Source organism: Parasteatoda tepidariorum, chromosome 2, assembly GCF_043381705.1.
Source record: "Parasteatoda tepidariorum isolate YZ-2023 chromosome 2, CAS_Ptep_4.0, whole genome shotgun sequence".
Taxonomy (NCBI): domain Eukaryota; kingdom Metazoa; phylum Arthropoda; class Arachnida; order Araneae; family Theridiidae; genus Parasteatoda; species Parasteatoda tepidariorum.
Window position 1 is genome coordinate 52,887,048 of NC_092205.1, and position 16,001 is coordinate 52,903,048.

The 16,001-nt window shown below is 28.6% G+C and overlaps 1 protein-coding gene across 1 annotated transcript in view; it reads right to left on the minus strand.

The window, feature by feature from the left end:
• Nucleotides 1-590: 590 nt before the first annotated feature.
• Nucleotides 591-16,001, minus strand: part of LOC107447723 (katanin p80 WD40 repeat-containing subunit B1) — a gene marked incomplete in the record, with an annotated part of 103,034 nt that continues 87,623 nt past the window's right edge. Inside the window, 4 exon segments of the mRNA XM_071188269.1 lie at nt 591-867; nt 3,647-3,763; nt 10,975-11,049; nt 13,066-13,142. Of these exon segments, the coding sequence (XP_071044370.1) occupies nt 732-867; nt 3,647-3,763; nt 10,975-11,049; nt 13,066-13,142 (405 nt within the window).

Here is a 16,001-nt window from a genome sequence, read left to right on the forward strand (position 1 = left end):
TGAACCGTTTTCGAATCCCAGCGATGGCTGGTCGTTACGAATTCCGCATCCGACTTGTACTGACCGCAGTGCTTACATAATAAAATATTCTCAGTGGTAGGCTAGAATCTCCCTGCTGTCGGGCAAAAACCATGGAGGTTTTTCGAGGTTTTCCCCACCATGAGACGCAAATGCTGGTTAGTTCCATCAAAACGCCCTGCAAGAAGGCAAATTTCTCCCAAGACTTGATTCAAGAGTTCCCTTGTCTTTTGGATTGGGTTCCAAATTACAAGGATACGGAGTTGAACATTAGTAGTCGTAAACCCCAAAAATTGGGTTCAACGACGGTGATAATTATAATTATAATATTACAATTATAATATTACAATTATAATATTATAATTATAATATTATACTACTTTTTGAATCCCTTAAAAGTAAGTTGGTACTTAATCTTCAAAATAACCTTCAGTACAAAATAGCTTATATTTAAAGACAAAATAAGAATTACATTTACATTTTTTTAAAGAACATAAAATTATTTGTCTACGGAACATTATACAATTAGAAATAATCCTTGATGTTTTTTTTTCTATAAAGAAGAGACAAAACATGCTAGACATTCGTTTTATTATAAAAACAACATATCAAGTATAATTTTACTTTCAATAGAGTACCATTAAAAACTTGTATTACAAATATATCTCACAATTACACTTGAATTAGTTCCTCTCTGTTCAAAATTAATTAATTTATCGTTCTAGTACTTTAAGTAGCTCATATAGTTCCGTAAATAATTTTCCAATGGGTCCCTCCGTTGATTGCCTCTGAAGTACCAAAGATCTCAAAGACATTAAGTGGTTGAAGCATACTCGACATTTCTTATGTCTGAAATAGATTACAAATTAGGATCATAAGAGATATTACAACTTTAATCAAGCGCAAAAGATTCGGTTACTTTATTTAAATAAGGTAGATATTTATTTTAACCAATTAAATCCAGGTAAAAAAAATGAGTTAGTGATTTTTATATTATTTTGGAATTTTAATTTATGCTTTTTAAGGTATCCGACAGGGTGAAAATCAGCGATTTCGATGAAAATATTTACCTTCTTAAATCCAGGTTTAGATTTTAAAAAAACGAGTTAGAGATTTTTACATTTTTTTGGAATTGCAAATTATGCTTTTTGAGGTATCCGACTGGGTGAAAATCAGCCATTTCGATGAAAATATTTACCTACTTAAATCCAGGTTTAGGTTTAAAAAAAACGAGTTAGAGATTTTTACATTTTTTTGGAATTGTAAATTATGCTTTTTGAGGTATCCGATTGGGTGAAAATCAGCCATTTCGATGAAAATATTTACCTACTTAAATCCAGGTTTAGGTTTAAAAAAAACGAGTTAGAAATTTTTACATTTTTTTGGAATTGTAAATTATGCTTTTTGAGGTATACGACTGGGTGAAAATCAGCCATTTCGATGAAAATATTTACCTACTTAAATCCAGGTTTAGGTTTAAAAAAGACGAGTTAGAGATTTTTGCATTTTTTTGGAACTGTGAATTATGCTTTTAAGGTATCCGACTGGGTGAAAATCAGCAATTTCGACGAAAATATTTACCTACTTAAATCCAGGTTTAGGTTTAAAAAAACAAAAAAAAACTAGTTAGAGATTTTTACATTTTTTTGGAACTGTGAAAGGTATCCGACTGGGTGAAAATCAGCAATTTCGACGGAAATATTTACCTACTTAAATCCAGGTTTAGGTTTTTTAAAAAAAAAAACTAGTTAGAGATTTTTACATTTTTTTGGAACTGTAAATTATGCTTTTTAAGGTATCCGACTGGGTGAAAAGCAGCAATTTCGATAAAAATATTTACGTACTCAAATCCAGGTTTAGGCTAAAAAGTAGAGTTAGAGATTTTTACTTTTTCGGAATTGTAAATTATGATAGGAATCCGACAGGGTGAAAATCAGCAATTTCGACGAAAATATCGATTTTTTCACAATGCATATTTGAACTTTTCATTTGCTCACCAAAAAAAAAACCCTTTAAACTTTTTTATCTCTAGATTTTTAAATGCAGTTGTTGTTTTTCATATGCTGATAGATGGAACTGAAAATAAATTTCCGAAAAAGAAACCAAAATTTATGTTAATTTTTTATGTTTTGAGTATTTTAACCTTTTTTGCATTTGAACTAATTATATTTTTAAGACAAATAAAATTCAATTTCAGAAATTAATTTTCGAACTTTAAATTTCTTTTTTCGTGTCAGAATTTTCTTGCGTTTTCTGGAGATTGGTGATTTTTAAAAATGTCCTTACGCTAAGACACATGGAAAAAAAATTATTATAAAATTCTTGGAAATTCTATCTGTAGATTTTGTATCATTTTTGTAATGTTTTGAACAAAAATCTAAGGACTAAGTATGAATTTGTTTTTTTTTTTATCAAGTTTTAAGTAAAAACATTTAGAATATTTTTTAAAAATTCAATAATAAAAAATATATTTAGCTCTAATTCATTGTCTTTATGAAATTTTTTAAAGCCTATTTGAAAACACAGGTAATCACAGTATTGATCTAGAAAAAACAATATTCTGAAGTTTCTTGATCAATTTGTTGTAAAACTGTTGGTGTGTAATTTTTAAGCTCAAAGTTTTAAGTGACCATCACTCATATTTCAAAAATACATTAACTACTTTAATTTTTCTTAAAAATAAGTTTAATTCAATTAAATTTAACTTAAATTTTTATATACTTTAAATTCATAATTTTAGTACCCCTGCTTAGCAAACATAAAATTAAAATTTTATTTGAGCTTAATTTAAAAAAAAATTATGTCGAAACCTTAAGGATTAGTACAAAAGTTAATTTCGGACTTGCAAGTCGTTGCATTTAGTAAGATTGGTAGGGTCAAACATGCATGTTATATTATTTTAAACATTATGTTTCAGCACGAGCAGCATCCAATTGTCTGTGTAGTTACTTGAATAAACTTTCAAAATTTCCAAATAGAAGTTTTGAACACTAAACTTTTTCATCGAAATGTTATCAGCATAATAGGGAAATTAAAACGGAGTTGCAACGATATTTTTGGCAGGGAATAAGGCGTCGCCAGTATTCGTGCTGAAAAGGAAGAAAAATGCATATTTTATAAATACTAGACGAGTTAGTGCTTCATCTCTTCCAGACGAGTTTTGAAGACAATTGGGAGAAAGAAAAAAACGCAAGGATTTGTATGCTGCTTCATAAACTATTTGTATGTGTCGAGCGTCGCCAGTATTCATACTTAAAATATCTTTCCAACTTTATCTTCTAGGATCTTCTTACTTTGATGAGAAAAGTTGGCGTTGCAATTCAAAAATGTTGATATTTTGCAAGAATAACTGTAACCGTAATAACAAGATAACCGTTTTTAACACTGTTCTTGAGCACATATTTTACAATACTTTTATACAAAATTTTATTACTTTCTCTCAAAAGGTCTTTTTTATGATGGTCAACTGAATAATTTTAATTTTTTTTCCTACGCTCTTATTTAGACGAACTTATGAATAACTGTGTTTAAATGGTCAATTAAAAGCAATCTAACTTTAGTAAAAAATAGTGCTTAGTTAAGAAGATTAAGAGGATGTAACAAAAGAAATAAATGATATTTTTTTTACCTCTCTTCTCGTGATATGTCAATTCCTATACCTTTATGAGAAGACATATTGAACTTTATGACCTGAGCAAAATTCTTCACTATTAATTTCAAAGACATGCACCCAATAACGATATATCTGAAAAATAATAATATCATTATAGTTAATGTGTTGTAAATAGAAGTTGAATCCAAAAATAATGAAGCTATCTTGTAAAACTGCGAATTTATTACTTATTGCAGAACTATGCTATTAGCATGAATAGATTAACGTATAGTGACAAGGCATTTTTTCCGTAAAAAAAAAATTAAAGCTAGTTTTTAGTTTTCGATTTTTAGTTCTATTCTTTTTATCTTATTATTATTAATTCTTCTTTAGTTTCCAATATAATTTGAGAATAGAAAGAGAGGAAAAGAGAAAATATTTATAATTCTCTATTTTCATTTTATTATTATTATTATATTTTCTTTCCTTTTTTTTTATCAAATTATTATTTTTTTTTACTGTTTCCAACATAATTTGAGAATAGAAAAAGATGAAGAGGGAAAATATCTATAGTTCTCTATTTTCTTTTTTAATCAAATTATTATTTTTTTCTAGTTTCCAATTTAATTTGAGATTAGAAAGAGATGAAAAGAGAAAATATTTATAATTCTCTATTTTAATTCTATTATTATTATATTTTCTTTTCTTTTTTTTTTATTATTATTTATAATTTTTTTTTATTATTATAATTATTATTTTTTTATAGTTTCCAATATAATTTGGGAATAGCAGGTAAAAAGAGAAAATATTTAAAATTCTTCATTTTCATTTTATTAATAATATTCCTTTCTTTTCCTTTTTTTAAATCTAATTATTATTATTTGTTTATAGTTTCCATAATTTGAGGTTAGAAAGAGATGAAACGAGGAAATATTTATAATTTTCTACTTTCATTTTATTATTATTATTTTCCTTTCTTATTTTCTTTCTTTATCTAAATATTATTTTTTTCCCAATATAATTTGAGGTTAGAAATCGATGAAAAGAGAAAATATTTACAATTCTCAATTTTCATTTTATTACTATTATTTTCCACGAAAAATTGTTCTATAATTAATTGTTTAGTTTTGTTTTATTTATTTATTTTTACAGTTTTAATTGAATTTAACTATTTTCTGAATTATATGTCTTTCTATAGATGTTTCTCTATAGATTTAGGTTGATTTAAATAATGTTTCCTAAATATTCTTCAAAATTCTTTACTTTAGGTTTACTTTATAATTTTATTTATTATTTTATATTGTCCATTTAATGTAATTTAAAAACACTCAAAGTTACTTCTTTATTTTATTAAAACCTTTTGCTAGCAATCAAAATTGTCATATTATTTAATTAAGTATGATTTCAATTATTCAAATGGATTCTCCATTCAATAAGAAGTATTTCATAAAAAATCAATATTAATTAAATTCATATTTTGAATAAATTTGTTATATATAGATGTCAAATTTAATTAAGAAATATTGTTGAGTTTTGTCTTTTTACTTATGCTGCATATTGTTACAAAGTTATAACAAATTTAAAAAAAACCTATTATATCTTTCCATTATCTTGTTGCAAATTATAGTATGTTATTGCAATTACTTTTTTTGTGTAACGCAATTACTTTTGCAGACAGGAAAGTAATAAGCTGAAACAATCTAGTTAAAGTTTTCAGATAAAAAGAAAACGCAATTAATTCTATTAGTACTTCAAATTGTATTTTTCTTTCGAAACTAATGCAATTAGCTGAAACGTTAAAAAATGATTAAAATTCAACTTCACCGGAAGTATTTTTTTTAGGAAGTTTAAATTCCTTACTTCTACTTTCTAACACAAACACTGGAGGTATATCTTATTTTAACTATCTAGCTAACATTAACTTTCGAATGTTTGTATAAAGTAATTTGATTAGTACTTTGAAATTCTTTCATTTTCTATAAGAAAAATGAGAAAACTCTCTTGGAGAACAGTTTTTAAAAAAAAAAATAGATGAAGTGACTGTGATTTAAAATTAACCATGTAAGCAACAAGTTTAAATTAATCCCACAAGCACACAAGTAGTATATTTTAAAACCAAAGTAAGTATGAAGTACACTTTAAATGTATTCTGTAATAATGATAAAATGATTAATAACATAAAATAACATAAGAAAAACATAAAAAAAACATAACATAAAAAAAAATTAAAACTGCGTTTTCAACTTGTCTAAAAAAGAAGAAATTTCATTTTTGTCAATCATAAAAATTAAAAACGCAAGGTGCTTCACATTCAAAATACACAGAGGAAATTTTAGATTATGAAAGAGATTTATTACATAAGAGATAGCCAATGTTTTTCGCTTTAGCTTGGACAAAAATAAAACTATTTTCTCCTCTTTTTTTTCCATTTGAAAAAAGTAGTTTTTTTTTCAAGTTTTATTCCCTTTAATCATTTTGTTCTTTTTAGTTTTGCGTCTATTTGTTACGCCAGAAAATGATTGACCTATAGATTGGTGATAAATGATAAAATTTTGTTTGTTCTATTTAGGCAGCAATTTTTAGTTGCATTGGATCAGCTCCTATTGCAATTTGAGAACATTAGTTAGAAGGAAAGTGCTTGAAATTTCGATCGATTGACGATTAACCCTTTGATGCAGATGGGACACCAGTGTCCCTCTTTAATATTTTTCGGACGCTCTAATTATANTATTAGTATTTTGGTATTTTTAATTACTAAAAAACAGTTTAATAGTTACTAAAAATACTGTTAGATAAACGGAATTATTTTTGTTTTAAAATATAAAATAAAATAGGAGAGCAGATGGAAATTTTTTTTATTTACATAAAAAAAATTATCAATAATAAATTTTGAAAATTAAAGAAATTTCAATGATGAATCACTGTTTCTTTTAGATCTAAATAGCTACAAATGAGTTTCAAATGAAAAAAAATATTGTTTGAAAGATTTTATCTTTAACACAAAAAAAGACACGGGTGCCTCATGCTATATTTCAAAACCATAAATTATAAAAATGCTGAAGATAATACTCTTTATTTATTTTGAACTAAATTAATACAAAACAATAAAAAAAATTATGAAAACTATGTTTAATGAAAATTCTGCATCAAATAGTTAATTCTATTTTGCAATAGGTCAGATTTGGCGGTAGGTCAGATTAGGTTCTATTAGGTCAGATTCGGTCGTATTTTCGATTACAAGATTCTATCCTCGTAGGTGCAAAAATTAATAGAAATATTAAATACTAATAACGAACGAATGAAAGTTCTTTCGTTATTAGTATTTACGTTCTTATAACGAAATTTTTATTAGCGATTAACTACGTTCTTATAACGGAGTTAATGCAAACCTCGCTGATTAAGTAATGAAATTTAAATTAAATACATAAAATATATCTATAACTTTCTTTTATTTAAACCATTAATTCCAAGATTCCATTAATTTAAACAATTAGTTCCAATTTTATTTCCTTAATTTTAAAGTACTCATTTTTATTGAGAACTTCCACACATAAATTTCTTAATTACATAAAAGCGTAAGTTAATACCAATAATAGATTATCTGAACTTAACCAAAACTTATAAAAATTACTAATTTCATGCAAAAACAATCAGGGGGTGAAATAAAATTATTTTTTTGGCACAAAATATGTTAATGATTTTTAAACTAAACATATAATAGAAGTGAGACTTATATCAATAAATGAAATTGCGTTAATAATATATGTACGGAAAAAAGAGAACGACGGTCAAAGCTACCAAAATATTGTATCGTGTTTCTGGTTTTATGGGAACATCAAAAAACTAGATACATTTTACTAGATACATATTTGGTAAATTTAACAATAAAATATGGTTTTAAATATGTGATAAAATTAGGTAAATGTGGTAATTTTATCATGATATCTTTGGAGCAGAGCATAAACTAAAATTTATTCGGTTAAATTTACGCTACAGTTTTATATTTTTTACTTATGTATGGTAATAAGAACTATAATTTTGAAAATTAGAATTTCCAGTTAATCATTACCATATGAACGAAAAAATTACCAAATGAATGACTTAAACACCGTATATTTTGGTTTTATTAACCCCTTAACGGTCGGTTAATTTTTAAGAAAATGGTCATAAAAGTGCCTATTTTTTGTCTTTTGTATTTGTATTACGTATTTGATTAGTGCTGCAACTAGTTTAAAATAAACTAACTATCTACAATTACCTTAAAAATAGCCTGGTACTGCCATCTGGTGTGTAAAATGAGAAATGAAATGTTTTCCGGGAAAAAGAAATAAATTAGTTTATTTTTATAGGCGCGTTACTACTGAACACTCCAGCCCGTCAATATCACGGGAGAGAGAAATAGAGGGCGAAACTTCACCCCGTCATTTTCACGGGAGCGAGAAGGACGGTTAGAATTGTGGTTCTTTTAACCAAAAACGCCATTATCATACAGTAAGGTAATTTAATTAGAAATTTCTTTTCTCCGTGTGCTACTGCAGCGTTCTCGAGTTAGAACATTTTGCAAAATGAGATATGGCATTTTACAAAATTAGATTCATGGCTACATTATAAAAAAAATTCGGTTTAAATTACGGTATAAAGTACCGGCACTTTGGGTGTATCATCCATATAATCCCTTTTTGGGGTAAAATACTATACCGTCATTATTACAGTAATATTTATTTAATTAGAGTTATTCATTTATACATACAGTAATTATTGCTAGAAAAATTGCGGTACATCAAATTTTTTATTCCGTAACATGTCTCGATTAAAATGGATTTTACAGTAATTTGATCTGGAATTTTTCCCGGAAGCACAATGAATATTCTTTCGAGGTCTTCTTTAAAGAATATTCTTTTAGCACAATCTAAAGATCTATGTTTTGATGACATTACTTACTTGGCTGAGTAGTTTTGATACAAATTGTATTCAAGTTGGAATTGTAGTTATAAAAACATCAATACTTTGATTACTTACGTTTCATATTTGCTTTTCAACAAGTCACAGATTACTGGCAAAAGAAGTTGGCAAATATCTAACGTCCAGGCAGTTCTAGAAAAAAAAATTGATTTTAAAACTGTCTCGATTTTAAAAATGTAATCAAATGTCTGTAGAAAGTGACATATTTAAAAGTTAATTATCTTACACCGTTATGAAATTTTATATTATTATATTTTTCTCGCATGCGCAAAAAAATCTCACTAACGATAACCATTTATTTTAAATTAAATCCGTCGAAAGTATAAATTACAGTTTTTAAATCTTTCTAAAGTTTTCTATGTAATCGTATAGAATGATTGAAAATTAATTCAATATATTGAAAAGCGGTCTTAAGGATTAAGCTCGTGCAATTGGAATTCCTTCTTTGCAGTCTAAATTAATTTTTGAAAGTTTATTTTTTACTAGTTAGTGCTGTAAATTTCTATTAATTAAAAGAAAATACAGCATACTAATAAACATTAATTAAATTTATTTCTTTTATTTATTTATTACATTTTTCAAGATTAAAATCTTAGAAATCTTTGAATGTTGAAGGAACCTTTCTAATTATTGGAGATGTTAAAAGAAGAAATTTAGATAAGGCGCAAATAAAAAAATGAGATTGATTTTAAATGACTAATAAATTTATATAATTTGAAATGTTTGGTGCATTTAAAAATGTAAATAACGGTAACTTTTTTCTATATTATTGAATCAATAAGTGTTGCTGTGAATGGTCGAAACTGGAGAATGTCCTCCGGTGAATGCCAACATTATATTTTTTATATTATACGCATTATTATTATACATTCTTGTATATTTGGCATCATTAAATTTTTTTTAAATTTGGCAGTGGCATTTATCCTAAATAACATCAGTGTAGGGAATACCGTGCAAATGCATACAGAGAGTTAGTATCTTAAAAAAACACCAGTATTAAAAATATCTGATAAATGTATAACATGCAGTGGCACTTAACCTTTAAAAATACCAGTGAACGCCTAAAAAACAGGAAAGAAAATGCAACTCACCGACCTATTCAATATTTACCATTAGTACCCGGAGAATGTCGACAAGTTGCCAGTGTAAGTGGAAAATATTTAGCAAATGCTTCGGACAAACGCCTTGCGATTATGTGAATGGTGACATTCACCGGTGAAAGTTGTCATTTTCCAACATTCGTTCTTTAACGGTAACATATGTAATTACAATATAAAGATGGTTATTTAAGAAGAAAAAAATGGTCGTTTTTAAAACATCCTTAAGATCCAGATACCATGTTGTATTTTTTTTATCATCTTCTTTATTTACAGTAGGATTTGAATACGTATACGCATCGAGATTTGGGCAAGATGCAGAGTGCAATTATATACTTTTCCGTCCTTTCAACTGTTAAGTTGTATTTGTAGTTTGCATCTCATTGAGATAACGGATAGGGAAAGATTAATTCCTTTTACTTTCACTGGCACATTAAAAAACTATTGAATACTAAAAAGACGACATTTAATCTACAAATGAAAGCGAGCAGCCCTGTAGCGTTCCCAGATTGATGTCAAGTGAAGAGCAAGGTATCTAAACAGGTGAGGCAAGTCCATCTCTTCGTGGAGATCACGCAATGTACAGTCCGCAAAAAAAAAAAAAGATATCACCCTGAATAACTTTCGTTCTAATGATCCGATTTTCACGAACTAAGTGTCAATCTTAATGGTTCCTGGGGGTGACCTCAAATATGCTAATTAATTAGTGCTAACTATTAATTAAGTTACGAAATCAGACACAAAAACGTACTTTCTCTGAATAAACATATANTTTTAACCAGAAACGCCATTATCATACAGTAAGGTAATTTAATTAGAAATTTCTTTTCTCCGTGTTCTACTGTAGTGTACCCGAGTTCGAACATTTTGCAAAATGAGATTCATGGCTACATTGTAAAAAAATTCGGTTCAAACTGCAGTATAAAGTACCGGCACTTTGGGTGTGTCATCCTTTAAATCCCTTTTTGGGGTAAAATACTATACCGTCATTATTACAGTAATATTTATTTAATTAGAGTTATTCATTTATACATACGGTAATTATTACTATAAAAATTGTGGTACATCAAACTTTTTATTCCGTAACATGTACCGATAAAAAAGGATTTTACCGTAATTTGATCTGGAATTTTTCCCGGAAGCACGATGAATACTCTTTCGGGGTCTTCTTTAAAGAATATACTTTTAGCACAATTTCAAGATATATATTTTGATGACATTACTTGCTTGGTTGAGTAGTTTTGATACAAATTGTATTCAAGTTGGAATTGTAGTTATAAAAACATCAATACTTTGATTACTTACGTTTCATATTTGCTTTTCAACAAGTCACAGATTACTGGCAAAAGAAGTTGGCAAATATCTAACGTCCAGGCAGTTCTAGAAAAAAAAAATTGATTTTAAAACTGTCTCGATTTTAAAAATGTAATCAAATGTCTGTAGAAAGTGACATATTTAAAAGTTTATTATCTTACACCGTTATGAAATTTTATATTATTGTATTTTTCTCGCATGCACCAAAAAATTTCACTAACGATAACAATTTATTTTAAATTAAATCCATCGAAAGTATAAATTACAGTTTTTAAATCTTTCTAAAGTTTCCTATGCTATCGTATAGAATGATTGCGAATTAATTCAATATATAGAGAAGCGGTCTTACGGATTAAGCTCGTGTAATTGGAATTCCTTCTTTGCAATCTAAATTAATTTTTGAAAATTTATTTTTTACTAGTTAGTGTTATGAATTTCTATTAATTAAAAAAATACAACATACTAATAAACATTAATTAAATTTCTTTCTTTCACATATTTATAAAATTTTTTTAAATTAAAATCTTAGAAATCTTTGAATGTTGAAGGAACATTTCTAATTATTGGAGATGTTAAAAGAAGACATTTAGATAAAGAGCAAATAAAAAAAAAAGATTGATTTTAAATGACTAATAAATTTATATAATATGAAATGTTTGGTGTACTTAAAAATTTAAATAACGATAACTTTTTTTATATTATTAAATTAATAAGTGTTGCTGTGAATGGTTGAAACTTGAGAATGTCCTGCGGTGAATGCCAACATTAAGTTTTCTTTATTATACGCATTACTATCATATATTCTTGTACATTTGGCATCATTAATTATTTTTTTTTAATTTGGCAGTGGCATTTATCCTAAAATACATCAGTGTAGGGAATACCGGGCAAATGCATACAGAGAGTTAGTATCGTAAAGAAAAGCACCAGTATTAAAAATATCCGACAAATGTATGACATGCAGTGGCACTTAACCTTAAGAAATACCAGTGAACATCTAAAAAACGGAAAAGAAAATGCAACCTATTCAATATTTACTATTAGTACCCGGAGAATGTCGACAAGCTTCCCGTGTAAGTGAAAAATAAGAATATTTAGCAAATGCTTCAGATTATGTGAGCCTTGCGATATGTACACCTTGCAATTATGTGAATGTTGACATTCACCGGTGAAAGTTGTCATTTTTTAGCTTTCATTCCTTAATGGTAGCATTTGTAATAACATTATAAAGATGGTTTTTTAAGAAGAAAAGTGACTAATGCCACTTGTCACACGAGCAAGCCTGCTTGGCGAAACCGAGCAAATTTAATGCAGAGAATGCGATTCTTGTTTTTCAGTGGCGCCATCTATGGCCAAGAATTCGACTTCTGCAACATCATACGTCACACCTGTTTATAAGACGGACCCATTCATGCATCCACAGATCGTAATTTTGACCTGAATCAGAGAACGATCGATCTCCAATTCAGTACCCCCAGAGGTATTTATTTGTTATGGGAACATGGAGGACTTTGTGATTCGATAGGATTTTAACGTGCATCAATCACCAACTACACGGGGAGTTTTCGGCCGGCGGGGTTTGAACCCACGAACTCTCGGACATGGGCCCAGCGCCCTACCGACCAGGCTATCCCGGCCCTCAGTGGTAGACGGAGTCCCTTTGCCATCGAGCTAAAAAATGGGAGGTTTTCGTGGTTTTCCTCTCCATGTAACGCAAATGTGGTTAGTTTCATCAAAAAGTCATTCTTGAAGGCAAAATTTCATCCAATGCTTGATCCAGGAGTTCTCTTGTCTAGATTGTACTCAAAATTACAAAGCGACGAAGTTGAACAATAGTAGTCGGAAACCCAAAAATTGGGTTGACTGCTCAGCGATGATTATAAAATAAAATAAGGATCAGAAACCACGTTGATGCGGCATAGATGCTTATTCAGGTAATCGTGTCCAGATGTAAGACGAAACATAGCGACAGATTTCATCCTATGCCACTGAGGGACAAAGAATCTATTTCCTTCAGTGGCATAGGAGGAAATCTGTCTGAATCTACGAAAGAATAAATTAAAAAAATGAAAAAAGACTTACGGTTTTGTAACAAGCAAGGTAAGAATATCTACAAGGACAGCAGAGTCACTTATATGTACAGCAGACGTCAAACTAGCCTGAAAAAGTGGGTTAAAAATTACATGTACAAATTATTTAGTTACCCATATATCGTTAGTTTAATTATACAGTTTAAGAAAAGTTTTAACTTGGAAATGAATTTCGAAATTATATGAAACGTTCATAATATGAATATAGCTATCATTTGAAAATCGTAAACTGATTAGGTTGTCGAAAAATTTTAATAAACAATTTTCGTAAAAATATGAGCCACACTTTAATTGTTTGGAAACTTATGTTTTTGTAAATGCAAATGTTCATGGAAATCTTCGTGAATAAAAATGTAATTGGAAAGTTGGGTTAATGTTTATTAAAAGGACATAAATTTGAAGGAAATAAGAATAAAATTAAAGCAAAATAAATTATTACTTTTATAATATTAACATAAGTTTCTCCTATAGTTTAAAATTACTTATTTCTCTAAAAAAATTTGTTGCACTGGAAAAAAAAGTGTGGTCAAAAGTACTAGAATACGGTAAAATTTACCGTCTTTCTTGCTCTATGGAAAATCAAAATGCTCGTCAAGTTTCCTGAAAGCACTTAAGTAACGATTATGGTAAAATTGACATTAAAATATGGTTTAATAGTATGCAATAAAATTTAGCAAATGCAGTAAAATTTGGTAAATTTATTTGCAATGGCGTAAGAACCATTTATTTGGATAAATTTAATTTTCAATTTTGTATTTTTAACAAAATTGTGGTAATAAGGAATAAAATTTTGAAAATCAGAATTTATATTTCACCGTTATTATGTGAACGGGAAATTACCAAACAATTGCTTTAAATACCGTATATATTTTTTTTGTTAACCAGAATTATGATTTTTTCGACCAGAAATGCAGTTAGGTAATTTTACCTGAATTTTTTTCTTCGTGCGCTAACAAATATTTTTTTTTTAATGCAAGGCACAATTTTCCAATTTATAACTAGACTGAACTTAAAGTGATCTACAATCTTAGTTTATTCCGCAGCGAACAGTTCATAAATTTAATAATTTTATCTAACCATTTTACATACTTTCATAAAATTAAATGTTGTTGTTGTTGTCGTAGGCCATTAGGGCAAGTGGCGCGATTGTTCTTGTTTTCAAGTGGCGCCATCTATGGCCTAGAATTTGATTTCTGACACACTTAGCGGACTTCGACTTCTGCCCGCTCATAGGGCGGACCCATTCATACATCCATTCATTCATCCACAGATCGCAATTTTACCTGAACCAGAGAACGATCAATCTCCTATTCAGTACTACCAGAGGTTTAATTTGTCACCATTTATTACACGGAGACCAGCTGAATTTGAACTGCCGCTCTCCCAGACGTGAGTTCAGTGCCCTACCAACCAGGTTATATAAAATTAAATAACTAACTTATTTTGGGGATAAACAGATAAGCCAATGTTTGGTTTAAAATTTTATGTTAGAGATGGAAAACATATTTATCAGAAGGAAAGAATCAAAAATATATTAATCTGAATCAATAAAAAGTAAATAAAATGCATTAATACACTAGTAGTAATAAAAATCAAGGAAAATACTAGTAATCTGTAGATGACTGGATAGAGAAAATTCGATTTGTTTTAGTGAATAATGATTCGGCGCACGTGAGTTGATCATGAATAAGGCTTGTAAGCTCTACTAGAATTGATAAAAGAAAGATCATCAATATTCTTCTTAATTCTTAGATGTGGCTTTATATATAGAAAACGAAATTAACTACGGAAAAACTTGTGTTAGTAAAGATTGGAAGATAATTTTTATTTATTATGAAAAAGAGAATGCTTTCAATTTAGAAAAACAAAATCAACTTAATTGTTAATGCATATGTTAAATATATATTTTCCATACTTATTTAGAATTTAATCAAAAGAGTTGTAGTACTGACAAAATGAGACTAAAAAAAATATCTGAAACAAAAAGTAAATGTACATTTCGATTTACCATAAAAATCGTGGTTCTCTTTAAATAGTTATATATTACAAGATCACAGATTTTGCTTATTAATGTAAATTTAGGATAATGATAACTGTTCTCGCATATTGTGTACCTTGGTTTTCCTAATATGTAATACACACTAATTCTGCTTAACATACTAACTGGGCATGACATACTAATTTCCAATTTCAATAGTACAGAGGGTTGCAATTTGGAAAATACGTTTCCAACAGCTTAGTCAGGAAATCGGTCATTTTAATTTCACATTTTGCTTTTTTCCCGCTATATCTTAACTTTAAAGTGAATGGAATGCATGCCATGATATGTTATTGCAGAGGCCAATACTTAAAGCTTCCTATAGTTTGTCTACGGTAAGCACTCCTCCACCACAAAGTCCAAGTCCATCTGCTGCTATGGAAGCGAGAATAGCTTATTTCAAGGAGGGTAGCTTCTCTTCACTCTAGGCTAACACAATAGACAGAAGAAAAGATTCCCTCTCTCTCGCTGACCGGAGCCAAAACCTGTCCTAAACGATGACCCCACACCCCTACTTGAAATAGTTATACCTCGTTACCATAGTCACCGCAGCGGGTTTAGACGAATGGCTAGGGGAGTTCTTTAGACAAATTACAACTTTCCCTGGACTGAGATGCACAACTATAGTGGTTAGAGCATTCTACTAACAACCCTGAAGGCCTTACTTCGAATCCTGCCAATGAACCTCTCCACATCACTTTTGAGACTCCGTATTGTACATAAAAATGAGTATATGCTGTTTCAACTTTAAATTCACGAGGTTTTTAAATTCTACTATTATTTGTTTCAGAGCTATTTTTTTGAGGAGACCTTTTTTTTTCTCAGTGTGTTTTTAAGTTCCTTGGTGTTATTCTTTCGATATATTTGACAAAAAATTTCAATATTTACTT